The 14677-nt window shown below is 53.4% G+C and overlaps 1 protein-coding gene across 1 annotated transcript; it reads left to right on the top strand.

The window, feature by feature from the left end:
* The first annotated feature begins 1412 nt into the window (after positions 1-1412).
* Positions 1413-14356, top strand: Tspan32 (tetraspanin 32). Its single transcript, XM_021167876.2, has 8 exons — positions 1413-1490; positions 2228-2342; positions 3233-3330; positions 7408-7482; positions 11568-11669; positions 12191-12277; positions 13787-13870; positions 14232-14356. The coding sequence occupies exons 1-8, from the start codon at positions 1425-1427 to the stop codon at positions 14325-14327; spliced, it is 723 nt and encodes a 240-aa protein (XP_021023535.2). The 5' UTR covers positions 1413-1424; the 3' UTR covers positions 14328-14356.
* Positions 14357-14677: the final 321 nt, after the last annotated feature.

Genomic DNA, 14677 nt, shown 5'->3' with positions numbered 1-14677 from the left:
CCCTGGCTAGGAGAACCCTACGTTACAGGGTGTGAAAAGAGGGCCATGCACCCTTTGCTGGGTACCCAGAAACAGCCTCAGGTATCTGAACAGGCTGAGACATAACCAGGTTTTAAGGTGAACACTCATGTTATAGTCTCCAAAGCCCACTTAGCATGGCCTGCATGTATTTGAATTTGCAGTACTGCTCATTCCATGGCTTACATCATCCTGTGTGTTATGGCAGACGCACATTTTGACAGAGAGCCTATGAGAGTGGGGCACCGACCCTCTTGGAGGGCTCCAGTACTTGAAGTAAGCAAACACTTGTTCCTTTTCAGAAAGTGGCTGACAGAGTTTCAGATGGTTCTTTCTTATTGTGTATTGATTTATGTGTGTGTTCCTGGGGCAGGGTGTGGGTGGAGGCACGGGGAAGCCAGAGGTCAACCTCAGATGTCACTGGCTGGCTGGCCAGTGAGTCCGGGCAGCATTGTCCTGCCTCAGCCTCCATGGCACTGGGATTACAAGCATACGCTGCCATGCCTGACTTCTTTAACATGGATTCTGAGGTATCCGACCTCAGGTCCTCATGCTTGCACAGCAAACACTTCAACTGAGCCCTGTCTCCAGCCTGTGTATTTTGAGGTGGGGTCTCACTGAGTGTGTTAGGTTAGCCTCTAACTTGCTAATACCTTCCTGCCTCAGCCTCCCAGGTGCTGGCTGTGGGAAGCATGCTCTGCTTTTGTTTTTCTATCAAATATGGTTAGCTCACCGAAGGTCAATACAAACAGACTTCCTCCATCTTGAAACGCCTATGCCTGTTTGCCCAACCCCTGGACATTTCCTGAGATTTGACTCTATCACACCCTTCCCCTCTGTGCCGGTTATGAATTGGTTAATGCCATCAGGTCATGAGACACAGTTAACACTTGCAGAAGTCCTGTTTGGGGATAAATCCCAGGAGGACTTTGGGACATGAGGTCTAACCAAACACTAAAGGTTTTCACGTAGCTGGACAGTTACAGGTTAGTACACCCTTACAACCAATGCCATGCCTTATAACCATGGGCCCTTCCTTCTCTTTCTGCTCCCCTCAAGACTCCACCCCTCCCCATGCTGCAGTGTAGCCCAGCCTACCCAAAGGGAGGCCTCATGCCTACAAAAACCCAGTTATCTTGGGCCAGGCCAGAGCAACAGTGGGTATAAAAACTGACCCCTTCCGGCCTGCCCTTCTTCCTTCCCCCAACACAGCCACTAGGTTACAAGGGTTGCTGACAGATAGGAGGACACAGTGATACCTACTGTGTCTGCTGTGGTCTGAGGTCCCCACCCACTGGGGAACCACAGAAGGGAGGAGAGTAAAGAGGAAGGGAGGAGAGGGGAGGTGAAGGGAGGGGAGAAGAGAGGAGAGGAGACAAGGGCAGAGAGGAGAGGAGACGAGCACCATGGGGCACTGGAATCGAATCAAGATTGCCAAATGCCAGATACTGATCACCAACTTCCTTGTCTTGGTAACATGCATGTGGGGCAGGAGTGGATGGGTGGGCAGGCAGGGGAGGAAATAGCTCACCATGCCCGGGCTTCCAGCACTGTGGTCTCTCCTCCTGCCACACCACAGTCCCTCAGACTGGTTCTGGGTCCCTGGTGGCCACCTTTAGAGGACTGTGAACATCTGTACCTGATGTCCTTGTAGGCACAGTTGTCACCCCAAGGGTCAGTGAAGAGCCTGGGAAAACCTAGGTTAGCTGGTGACTTAAGAGTGTGCAAGGACTACCCGGAAGGGGTGCTGCTTGGGACCCAGAGACTGGGACTGCCAGGACAGGAACTGCAGACAAGTCTCTGCAGACAGTTTGATATGAGCTCCTGGGTCCTCAGATGGGAGGACACAGCGATACCTACTGTGTCCACTGTGGTCTGAGGTCCCCACTCACTGGGGAACCACAGAAGGGAGGAGAGTAAAGAGGAAGGGAGGAGAGGGGAGGTGAAGGGAGGGGAGAAGAGAGGAGCGGAGCTGAGCACCATGGGGCACTGGTTAGTGTGTTTTCTACTTACCTCTGTGTGTAGTACACTATCTGTGAGTGTCTGCCCACAGAAATATGTAGGCCTCCTGTAGCTGCCTTGTTCCTGTGCACCGAGGAAGCTGGAGGGAGCCAGGCTGGGGGCCTAAGAAGCCCAGACCCTACATTCTGTCAGGGTGAGGGGCCTCTGCAACTCCCCAGCACTGACGGTGAGCCCACTTCACCCTCAGCTGCTGGGCCTCTCTATGGCCACCATGGCGGTTGTCACTCACTTTGGAGACCACTTTACTGTGATTGGCCATGCATCGTTGGAGAGGAACCCCTATGAAACACTGCGCTATTGGGGTAAGTGAGACCAGAAATGGCTGTGGATTGGAAGTGAGAGGGCTCCAGGGCCAAACACATCTGGGAGGAACAGACCTTACTCCCCAGCCCTAGGCTGCCCAGAGGAGCTGGCTTTGGGCAAAAGCCAGAGGTCAGGGGTAGGGAGAGGCAGCCCCAGTGTCTGGGTTGGACTAACAAAGATGGGAAGGTTTAGGCGACAGCAGGCACTCCTGCCTTGATTCGCCTGCCCCATAGCAGTGGTGAAGCTGTGGCAGGGCCCAGATCTATGTGTTCAGGGCAGGGATCTCCTGGGGCCCACTCAGGTGGGCCTGTGGGGCTTGGCAGGGAATACCATATACAGAGGGCAGAAAATGCCCAGCTAGGACCCAACCTGCCAGGGTGTCTCACTTCCACAAGAACAAAGCCACTTTAATAAGAGGAATGCAAGGAATCTATGAAGGTCACCACCCATTAGGAATTAGTGGGAAAACTGAGGCTCCTGAATGGGGGATGGGTAGCCCCAGTCCCTGCCTTCCAAGGCACTAGGCCTCCCTTAGGCAGGAAGCCTGGGGCCTGGGCCTGCACTGATAAGGTACAGCCTACACTGCCACCTGTCACTAGAGTATGGGGATGTCCTTAAAGATAGTCTGTGAGGCAGGGAGGACAGGAGGAATGGAGGAAAGAGTACTGTCTCTTAGCTACCTTCTCTTCCCCCTTCCTTCTCAGCCTCAGGAGGTCAGGCTATTGGGCTATGGACATTCCTTCTTTTGAGCCAAGGATATGTGCCTTTTGGGACTTCCCCAAAGGTCAGTTCTAGCTCTGTGACTCCCAAAGTAGATAGATTTCAGATCCAACCTCTATGTCCAGACCCCATGCTAGATTCCATACCCTCTGTCTTTCTATTCCCACAGCCTTCTATGTGGGGATCAGCCTAGCGGGGCTCCTGAGCCTGGGAGCTGCTTTGAGCACCACAGCCACTGTGAGGGAGGCCCATGGCCTCATGGCTGCGGTAAGTTCCATGTGCTGCCAGACGACCTCGGCTCCCAGACCTCACACGGGGACAAGAGCTGGAGAGGAATAAGACCAGGGAGCTGCCTGACCCCAGCAGAAGTATCCAGAAAGAAGCAAAGGTCAGGGGATATAGACCAGTGAGTCCCTCCACTTACACAGTCAGGACCTTCCACTTGCTCAATCAGGACCCTCCTACCTGGACCAGTCAAAAAAACCTCTACCTGGGTGCTGCAGGGCCCCTCAAAGAGAGAATTGCCCTCTTTGCCCTGGGGTTATCTCTAAAAACCCCAACAGGGCTTGGTTCCGATACCTAGCCAGGTCTGGAGACAGGACTGGGTGAATTCCACTTCTTGTTAGAAGACCAAAGTGACCAGGCAGTCCCTAGAGCTGTCTCTGCAACCTGGGCTTCCTTGTCAGAGATCCACTGTCCTTGCCTAGCCATTGAAGAGACGTTTCACAACCCCAAAGAAGAAAGCTCTTGTTGCTGCTGTATCCAGTTCTCCATTTGGGTGCTCAGTGTTCCCCCACAACCCTCAATGGCTAATCCAGATTCTCCCTCCCAGGGCCCTCCCCATGGCCACCCTGTCCCTGCTTCACCCAGGCTTTCCCAGTCATCTGAATGTGGGCGGTTCCTTCCTGAAACCCTACTCTCTTACCTGCCCTCCCATTCCAGGCATTTCCTGTCCCCCTCCGCTGTCCATCCCAGAGCCCCTGTTTGCAGACCTCCCAAACTCTACCTGTGAGAGACTGGGGGGATCCAGGAGCCCTCAGGAACCTGAGCTTTGCTTCCTGGGTAGACCCAATCTAGACCCTTTGCAACCTTGTCTTCATGCTCAGTACATTTGCTGATGACCCGTGGTCTCCAGAACCAGGGGCAGAGTCACATCCTAGAGCCGCTGCCGGACCTGGCAGCTCAGACCTCACCAGGCAGGGCAGGGACAAGGCTGGCCATGAATAAGCACTAAACAAAAACAACCGAGATTTAGAGCCCAGATGGAGGCCCTAGTGAAAAGGGCACGGTGGGCTGGTGGGCTGTGATCCCAGAGGATTTGTGCCTTTCTAGGGGGAAGCATGTAGGACAGACAAAATGGAGGCAGGGGCACGCAGAAGGCAGCATGTGAGGCCTGCGCCCAAGTATAACATCGGCCACCAGGGGGCACCAAAGTCAGCGAGAAGACCATAAAGCTGAAGGCAGTAAACAGGTGGGCCAAGAGGCCCAGCTCCTGCGCAACCTAGCCCATCTCAGCATTCCCAAGCTCCTCCCATGTCTCGCTTGGCACTTGATTTGTGGGCAAAGGATTTCGGGAGCATTAGAACCCATCCAGGCTTTCCAAAGCTTCAATTCCACAGCTCTAACAAGACTCAGGGCCTGGTGCGGTACTGTTGTGCAGGTTAGGCTAAAAGGCACATTTAGACTCCTCCTGTACAGAGCTGTGCTCCCAAGGCTACTCCTGGCCCAGTGCTGGCTCTACACTTTGCTAAGCCCATCATCCCCTACCCCGGCATGGATAGTATGCCCAGCTCGGTCACCACAGAGTCACTGGGAGCTCCCCTGGTGGTTACAGTCTCTTTGTGCCACTTTGTGCCTATGCGCATGGTGGGCGCTGTCTGCATTTGCCTGTCCCATTCACCATGGATCTGTGCTGCCTGTGTGTCGGAGCACATACAAGTCATATAAAGGGTAGATGGGGGAGGGAGTGGAAACAACCCCAACACCTCTGTGCCCACTGCCCCCTCCCTGCTCTTTCCTGCCCCGCCTTCCACAACACAGGAAATGAAAGAGCCGGCTGGCTGCAGGAAGCCAGTTCAAGCTGTTTACGAGTTTATTCATTTATTTTCATTTAGAATGAGGAGGGAGGAAATGGTCACAGTTAGGTCTGGCCCAACCTCTCTCTGCACTATGTGGGCCTTAAGACCCTTTCTACACACACACACACATTCTCTCTCTCTCTCTCTCTCTCTCTCTCTCTCTCTCTCTCTCACACACACACACACACACACACACACACACACACACACACACACAGAAGGGGGCTTACAGATGAGACAGAGAGAGAGAGATAGAGGGGGCTGGTGGGGAGAGGGGGAGACTCCCTCTTGAGGGATGAAGTGGTTTCTGGAGAGGGCTGGACTGGGCTGGCTCACAGCCTCAGCCAGGAGGCAGAGTTGAGGAATGGCTTCCAGATGGGGAAAACAGCCCTCAACTGCCAGCAAGAGGAAAGATGAGGGAGGAAGAAAAGGAGGGAAGAAATGGTAGAGGAGAGAAGGAGAAGGGCAGAAGAGGAGAAGGGCGGAAGAGGAGGAGGGGGAAGAGGAGGAGGGGGAAGAGGAGGAGGGGGAAGAGGAGGAGGGGGAAGAGGAGGAGGGGGAAGAGGAGGAGGGGGGAGAGGAGGAGGGGAAGGGTGAGAGGAGGAGGAGATAAAGGCAAAAGAAAAGTAGAGCAGCAGGCAACCCCAGGGCCAGCTCTAAGACAGGCTCTGGAACTGGCAGGAAGGGAATTCCCCATTCCTGCAGAGCACACACCCAGCCAAGTCTGAGGACAGCTCTTTCCTCAGCTCTTTCCACACACTTTGTAGACCTAAGCTAGCCCTGGCATGGACCTAGCACCCTGACCAATGACTATAGGTCATTCTGCATACTGGTCACTTGGGGGCTACCCCTGAGTGGTGCTGGGTTGAGACAGTCAGGCCACAGCTGCCCATATTTATTGAGTGACATGACAGTGACACTTTGGAGTGGGGAGGTGATCGAAATGGAGGGCTCGATGGTCACACAGGAAGTGGGTGGACCTATGTGCATGGCCCTGGAGCTGACTGATGATCAAGAGCGCCAGGCAGAGGCTCCAGGGTACCCAGATGCGAGGTCACTAGGTAGGACTTTGGTGGGCACTGCTGGGGAACAGGTTTCCTAATCAAGAATGACCCTCTGAAACTACCCACAAAGTGTAGGGACTTGTAGCAGTACATGGTCAGGGAAGACATCTGCATTGTCCACTGGCTTCTGTAAAGAAGTCAGAAGTCTGTACCCCAAACTAAAGGAAAAAAGAAAAGGTTGAGTGTGTGAAGATGACCCTTTTTGCACACTGAGTGAGGGTTGTGAGTCGGGTAACCACAGAGACCCATGCAGTGGTATAGAGGAAGGGTAGGAAACTCACAAGGAGGAGGAAGGCCACGGCCTTTGGGGTGTCAAACCTATGGCTGGGGTTGTGGGCTGTGGTTCTGGATGAGTCAGGCTATAGAGCTCAGGGTCTCCTTGGAAACGTGTTTCAGAAACAAAACAAAGAACTAGCAGAAGGCACCCTGTATGAAGTGGCTATTCCCTACCTTCAAGAGAGGTTTGTGGCTGGGGATGAGGGACAGTTGGTAGAGTGTTTGCCTAGCATGCATGACATCCTTGTTCAGTCACAAGCGCTGAATAAAACACAGTGGTTGTGCACACCTGGAATCATAGCACTGAGAAAACGGAAGTGAGAGGATCATGGAGTTCAAGGCCAGCCTGGGTTATATAGACTCTACCTCAAAGGATGGGTGGTTAGGTATATGAGAAATGCTGGAGAAACAGCTCAGCAATGAGGGATGCCTGCTCTTCCAGGGGACCCAAGTTTAGTTCCCAGGATCCATAGAGAACAACCTGTGGCTCCACGTGCAACATCTTTCTTCTGGCCTCCCCAGGCCTCCCTATACATGCACATACAATACATGTAATTTAAAAATAAAATAAAACATAGATGCTGGCTCATTTATGTTTAAAGGGTAGGAGGTTCTCTGCCAGGATTTCAGATATGGAGAGTTGCAGCCTGCCTGCCCTTTCTGAGTACTGTTTCTCCTATGGGCAGGGGTCTCCACCACACTGGAAAAGCCTGCCATTCTCAGGAAAGCAGTGTAGCCCTTTAGGTCACAGATCCTCAGAAGCACACAGAGCCTGGGGAAGGAATTCCCAGAAAGAGCCTCCCCTCAGGCAGGAGGGACTGGGTCTCAAACCTGCACCTCAGCCCCACCCAGCTGGGGAAGCTAGCCACCTGCCTCTCCAGGCCACCTACCTGGCTATGCAGTGACAAGAGCACCTCTGTCCCCAGGGTTTCCTGTGTTTTGCCCTGTCATTCTGCATCCTGGTGCAGGTAGCCTTCTGGAGATTCCACAACCCCACCCAGGTGAGTGCAGCCAGGACCCTCTACCTGGACCAGCCAGATGCTTTGCCCAGAATTTCTGCTTGTCTTCCCTGCCCAAGGAGATCCCCCAAGGCTCATATCAATCCTGAAATTAGAGGTGAAAAAAAAAAAACGATTACCTATGCCCCAGAGGACCTGAAAGGGGGTTGAACCTCCATAATAGCTTGAGGGCATGGGTGTCCAGAAGTTCTGCTTGAGGCAACACAGCTAAGCAGCATTTTAGCAGAACATTCCCTGTCCACTGAAGGGTGGTCTGGATGGCTGGAGGATTGGGTCACAGCGTGGGTGGCCTCAGTTGAGACAGCTGGCAGGTATCAGGGGCTGGCTTTGGGTTGACCTGCAGCAGCTGCTGCCCATCCCCTGTTCTAAAGCTGTGTTAACATTCTGAGCTCTAAACTTAGGGTCCAAAATGGGCAGAGGCGTCACAGGAACCAAAGAACAGACAGCAACAACCAGGGCTTAGTCTAGAGAAAGAAAGGGTCCTCTACTCCAGTCCCCACACGACTGGCCATAGGGCAATTCTCTACACCCTGCCTGACCCTGGGCGGGGTAGGGCTTCCTACTGGACTCTGGCCTGCTGGCCAATCTTCGGAGTTCTGAATTCCAGCAGTGCCCATGTGAACCCTGGTGAGATACCTGGAGGTAGCCTGGGTCAAGACATCTTGGGTTTGAAATCAAGGGTAGAAGGACAGACGTGAACATGTCTTTTATCCTCCCCAGGCCTCTGTGTCTGCTTCTGTGAACAGAGAGAAGGCCCTGCTGGAGGGCTACTGCATTATATAGATGAGCCAGCGGGGTGGGGGTGAGGAATGGGAGGGTGGGAGGATGGGAGGATGGGAGAATGGGAGGGAGGGGTGACGGGGAGGGGCAGTCAGGCTCCACTCCACTCCCAGGTGGTCTGGAATGTGGACCTAGTTCTGGGCTTTCCTGGCCTGGAATGAGGTCCTATGTGACACTAAACACAGACAGAAACACCAAAACATCCTCCCATCATCCACCATCTTTGTACGGGTGGGCCAGGCCAAACAGCCTTGAACTTGGTCATCCTAGCTACCTCCAGTCCCATGGGTAAGAAAGGATACAGGAGTCAACTGGTACTACTTGAAAGTCCCCCTAGTCCCCCTGAACCTCTGTGGAAAGATTCTCAAGATATCCTGAAACAAGGGTCTAACAAGAGGATGAAGGACAGAGGAGGAAGAGACCTTGACTGTGTCTGCACACACAGGCACCAGCATGAAGTAAGGATGGGTGCTTTTTCCTGGTCTCCCTTCCAGGACACAAGCCTTGGCCGGCATCCAAGGTTGGTGAGGATGGCAGTGTGGCTTAGCCTGCTATGTGATGAATGCAGAGTGATAGGGCTATTCATTACACCCTCCCAGTCACTGCAGAGCCACTTTGCCACAATCTCTCAGTGTCCCTTAGGAGAGGAAAATGAATTGTTTAGCTCTCCTTAATAATTCATGTCAAGACCAAGCATAAAACAGGCATGTCTCTGAGCCTCAGGACCCAGTGCTGGTCCACAAGCTGCCTGCAGCTCCACATGGGGTCCTCCTGACCTTGGCTGTGTGGCCCATCTATATCACCCTAGCAGGCAAACATGGGGGAGGGGAGTCACTGAGCCCAGGCAGATAGAAAGATAGGATGGTACCCTGGACATGAGGTCTCAATCTGCAATAACTTGGGCTGCAAGGATTAGCCTGACAGGGGCTAGGGTTGACAAAGGACTAAAGAAAGGACAGGTGCGCATGTGTGCAGAGAGAGAGAGAGAGAGAGAGAGAGAGAGAGAGAGAGAGAGAGAGAGAGAGAGAGAGAGAGAGAGAAACAGAGAGAGAGACAGAGAGAGAGAGTCAGAGAGAGAGAGACAGAGAGAGAGAGAAACAGAGAGAGAGATAGAGAGAGAGACAGAGAGTCAGAGAGAGACAGAGAGACAGAGAGAGAGAGAGAGAAACAGAGAGAGAGACGGAGAGAGACACAGAGAGAGAGACACACAGAGAGTAGAGACAGAGAGAGAGAGAGAGAGAGAGAGAGAGAGAGAGAGAGAGAGAGAGAGAGAGAGAAGCTGGGATCAGGTGGCTTGAACTCTCTGATGGAAAAACTGCTTTCCCCAGCAGCTCGGTGTGTTTATTATATACAGCTGAATAAGGAGGCAGGGTTATTACATACAGATAAACAAGAAGACAGGGTTTAGTGTATACAGTTGGACAGAAGGCAGCTTTAGCTATTCTTAGTGAGACTCACACAGTGGATGGCTTTTGCCAACTTCTCATGAGGCTGTAGTCCTTGACAACAAATACCCACTCAGGACTTCATACACTCAGGGTTTCCTCCACCCTCTACCCTGGACAAAACACTTACAAGGGAGAGTTTGTAACCCAGAAGCTGCTTGTCAGCCCTGCAGTCTGTATTCTTATTAGGAGGGACTTCTGGACAAATGGTGTGGAGGCTTGTGGCCCTGGTTTAGGAAGCCTCTGGTCCACCCCCACCCCCACCCCCATTCCCATGAAAAACTCCAGCATCAGTCTCTTACAGAGCACTCTGGATGCCAAAATGCCCAGACGGCCATGCACTATCCCCTGCCCCAGTGCTTGGGCTCTGCAGAGAGAGTTCAGCCTGGTCTGTACAGCTCCAAGATCAGGTTCTAAGGTCTAGGCAGGGCTCTGTTGTTCTGCACTTTGGGGGTGGGATGCTGGGCGAACAAAGCTGAGCTGAGCTCTACAGCTGATGTCATCCCTATTGTCCTGTAGGAATGACAGTGGACAGAGGGGCCCTGGGGCACTGGGACATCCTTGAAAAGTGGTAGAACTCATGGAAATGAAGTCAATTGTGCTAGGGAGTGATACAAAAAGGGCTAGTTCAATCGGGCCTGCTCGACTCTGCTACCTGCCCCACCCATTCCAGAATAGCTCCAGACGTTCTCAGCCTTCCCCAGGATTTGTTCCCTTAAGGACACAGTAGCCCCATAAGCTCAAAGAAGCTGAGCCCATGAAAGGGTTCTGGGCTTGACTGACCAGCAACCAAGGCCAGCTTGGCACCTGCTTCCAGTGGGGGAGGGCTGGGGCAGGCTGAGCTGGGATGACTCATGGGGATGTCTGGCTCTGTTGCATAGATGGAGAGGGAGGAATTGGTGCCAGGATCAGCAGTTAGCAAGGAGTTCCCCCTCCTGCAGGGGCCTTGGGCCCAGGCTGGACTAACTAAGCACCTCTAACTGTCCACCTGTCCACTATGACCTGCAGGCAGCTGGCGAGTGAGGCCCATAGAGGACACCAAGCCATGGGACAGACACCCTGCCTTTCTGAAAAGCATGAGTTACCAGAGGATATAGGACTTCAACACCACTCCACTCATTTAGGACAACCATTTGTGTGACCTGGCTGCTGGCCTGGCATGAGGCTGGGCGTAAGGAGGACTCAGGGTCTTCAAGGCAAAAAGATGTAGGAGGACTTGCTCTGGGCCAGGAGACCAGTGAGCCCCACATATCCAGGATGCATTCCTGGAAGAGACTAAATTCCAGCTTGTCTCTGAAAACATACTTGGCCTGGGGGACAGCATCTTAGAGTAGGGATTGAACAGAATGGTGAAAGAGACTTAGGAGATAGGAGCAAAACAGTCTAGGCTTTCTGTGTGTAGAGCAAAGGCAGGACCAACATCCTTCTTTCTCTTCCTTGGCTACCTGTATCTGATGGCAGATACCTTTACCTTCCTTGGTCCAAGACTTAGCGCTTATCTTCCCAGTAGTCTGGGTAGTTCTGGAGAAAGACCCTCAAGTACCTTAGGGTAGCAAGGAACTAGTCCAGGCCTCTGTCCACACTTCTCAGCAAGCTGGGCTTATTGCCTATATCCAGGCCAGCAGTAGCACCAAGATACCACTCTATGCTACCCAGAAGCTACCACTGAGGGTGGGTAGCTGAGTTCTGCTGGCCTCTTCTTTAACCTTTGGGAGCCCCAAGGGCAATAGGCAAGCCACAGGATTGCCATGATAGGAGGAAAGTCTTTGGAGAAGGAGTCCCAGGATGTGGGCTTCCCTGGGTCTCTCTAAGGGCATTGCCTCCTATGATGCTCTGGTGCAGGTGGAGGATGCGGTGTTGGACACCTATGACTTCGTGTATGACCAGGCAATGAAGAGCCCATCTAGCAACTGGTGGCAGGAGCTGGCCATCATCCAGGATACGGTGAGCTAAGGACATGGTAGTCATACTTGCTGTGCTCCAGAGAATGGATGCCAGAAATCCTGTAGAGTCAGCCATCCTGGCAAGGCTTCAAGAGGAGGTCTCAGAACGCAGGTTCATTTTGAGTACATGACTGAGCTCCCACCCATCCCCCTCCACCCCAAATAGGACTGGCTACCCAATGTATGGCCAATGCAAAATAAAAGGGCAATGCCCCTGTTCAATAGGGACTGAGAATTCCAAGAAGGAATTGGGTATTCTTCAAGAAAGTAGGTGTTTAGCCACCAGGCAAGTAGCAGGGCCCTGCTGTAAGGGGAAATGGTCCTAAGAAAGCCAGGCTATTCTATCACCAGGCCAAACCACTGGTGGCTATTTTTCCAGGAGCAACTGTGATCCTAAGCCCTGGCTCTGGTCTTTGGGGAGCCCAGTTTGCAGAATCACCCAAAGTACTTGCGCTTTGATACCTTAGTTTTGCCATCAATCAGTCCTGCCCACGCTATGCTCCTCCCTGGTCTGTCTTGCAGTTTCTGTGTTGTGGGAAGAAATCTCCTTTTGGGCTTCTGGTGAGCACAGGAGCCATCATGTGTCAGGGCCAGGAGGCCATGAGAGAGGTGAGGAGGAGGAGGGGGATGAAGGCTTCTGGACTCAGGTCCGTCTGGTAAGGGCTGGGCACTTCAGGTTCTACCTATGAAGAGACATCTTCATCTTCTTTGGCCCCTCACATCTTGGGACCTACCCTAGAGTCTTAGGAATGCACCCCACCCCTTGATAGGGGGCCACAGGGAGGGAAACTAATGGGATGGCCAGCTTGACTTTAACCCTAGGCCCAACTCTCTTTTGCAGGCTAGCAGCAGGCATGGGCCCCACCCACTCATTCCTCCTTTATGAGGCTTCCCCAGGCCATCAAGAATCTCCCCTCCCCTTCCCTCCCCTCTGAAGCATCTAGAAGCTCAAAGCTAAGGCTCTACATAACAGGGTCATCAGGTATTTAGAGAGAGTAGGAAGGGGTCCCCAGGGATCCCAAAAGAGCAGAAAGTACTAGGGTAAGAGCATGGAATACCCTAAGGGCTAGGCTTTGACTCACTCTCCCCTCCTGGCTCTCTCTTCTTACCCAGCCCCCTCTTTGTCCCATCCCCCTGCTGTTCTGGAAACAAACCAGCCCTATCTCATGGGGAGAGATGTCTGGCTACTCTCCAAGAAACAAGAGGGTGGAGAATGGCTCAAGGCCCAGAAGGGAAGGGAGCTGCCGGCCTGTTGGGACGGGGCTGAGTCAGGGAGCCCCATCGGAGCCCCATCCACCCAAGAACAGTCCACAGGTCCCAAATACAAAATAGTTCAGTGCCTGCCTCCTACCCCCAGGGTGGCAAGGTATCAGGGCGGGTTGCAAAGGATTCCTGGTGGGAGAGAAGCAAAGGCCAGCTCAAGCCTGTAAGGGCCAAAAGGACCACTTGCTTGCCAAAATGCAATAGCGCACCCTGTGCGGCTCCACGTGGTTTACCCCATCCTCACCCTCCCCAAACATCTCAGCCTAAACCCAACAAAATGCCAACATATGAATGTCCCAGATGCCAATGGTCACCTCCCTGTTGAGAGAGGGAGAGAGGGAGAGGGAGGGGGAGGGGGGAGGGGAAGAGGAAGAAGGAGGGGAGGAGGAGAGGGAGGGGGAGAAGGAGAGGGAGAGACTGTTAATGTCAGACCCACAGTGAAGAAACCTGCAGCATCAGATTTTCTGCCCTCCACAGAAGCCTCTGGGGGACTGTGGTACATTCCCCCTCCCCCCCCCCAACTGCCAGGGGACAAACAGTGGCTAACTGGAGGAGCTCAGGGAAGCTAGAACAAAAGAGGAAGGTCCTTCCTGTCCCCCCAGGGAGTAGGCCACTGTACCCACAGACAGGCTCCATGTCCCCAGTCTCAAGGTTTCATGAAGCCTCTTTCCCAGAGTGCTCAGTAGTTCTGCTTGGGAAGGTGCATACTGTGACTGTCCTGGCCTCAGCACTGGCTGAGCAAACACCATGCAGCTCCAGAGGCTTCTGGGAGGAGCATGGGACTGGGGGAAGCTGAGCACACTGTGCAGGGAGGGCCAGCCAGGGTGGGCAACCATGCATGCTGCCTTTGTCCAGGACTGCCTCCAGAGCATCGGGAACGTTCTGTGGACACACTACAGTATTGCTTCCATCCTGACCTGCACCAGCCTGGCCCTCACGGTAGCCACCAGTTCCTTCCTGGCCCTCCCTCTATCCTGCCCTGCCTTGCCCCTTCCCAGGTAGAAGCAGTCCCTGGGTTATTGCCCCCAGGCCAATGCTCTATCTAGTTGTGGCACTACCAGGATCTTCCAGGTCCAGTAGGCAGGGAGGAACCAGCCCCTGACCCAGGGAGGAGGCCCAGTGGCTAGCTCTTGCCCTCCATTTCTCAATCCTAGGAACTTCCCTGGAAGTGGTAAGAATCTTCCCCCAGGGTTGTTGGTGGCTATTGACTCCTCAACATCTCTCCTGACTGTCCCAGGTATATGCTATGATGCTCTGTTGGTGGCTATTGACTCCTAGGCATCTCTCCTGACTGTTGCAGGTATATGCTATGATGCTCTGTGCCTTCCTGTGGTTTGCCATTCACTCCTACCGTGGCTTGGATCGAAAAGGCAGATACTCCCTGACCCCACGGTAGGCCCCTCTCTTTCCAGAAGGGTCGTACAGCACCACAGGGTCCTGGGGTATCTTTGTCTCCCACCACCAATGTGTTACCTCTGCCCTGGAAGACAGGGGTGGCCTCCACATGCCTTCTTCTCTTCCAGTCTCTGATGAGACCTGATGTCACCCTGCCACCAACACAGAGATATGAAGATTCCAGCCCTCCTTCCAACCCCTCCAAACTGCCCAGTAGAATTCCCAGACCAGGACATCTGGTCTTAAGGAACCCAGGACTCTTAATGCATAGAGTCAAGAAGGACCCAGTGTCAGCAGCCAGGAAATTTCTGTTCCCAGAGCACTTGACCTTCCTTGGTGGGTGGTAGGCCA

Source organism: Mus caroli, unplaced genomic scaffold (genome assembly GCF_978045245.1).
Source record: "Mus caroli unplaced genomic scaffold, Mus_caroli_1 scaffold_8, whole genome shotgun sequence".
NCBI lineage: Eukaryota > Metazoa > Chordata > Mammalia > Rodentia > Muridae > Mus > Mus caroli.
The sequence above is the reverse complement of the archived record's forward strand: the minus strand, read 5'-3'. Positions and strand labels throughout refer to the sequence as shown.

What these genes read in the sequence shown, in the direction of transcription:
- Tspan32 (XM_021167876.2), top strand. Translation starts at nt 1,425, where the DNA reads ATGGGGCACTGGAATCGAATCAAGATTGCCAAATGCCAGATACTGATC. An exon ending in TGAAACACTGCGCTATTGGG is followed by an intron (nt 2,343 to 3,232) that starts GTAAGTGAGACC and finishes CTATTCCCACAG; the next exon opens with CCTTCTATGTGGGGATCAGC. An exon ending in CCCATGGCCTCATGGCTGCG is followed by an intron (nt 3,331 to 7,407) that starts GTAAGTTCCATG and finishes CTCTGTCCCCAG; the next exon opens with GGTTTCCTGTGTTTTGCCCT.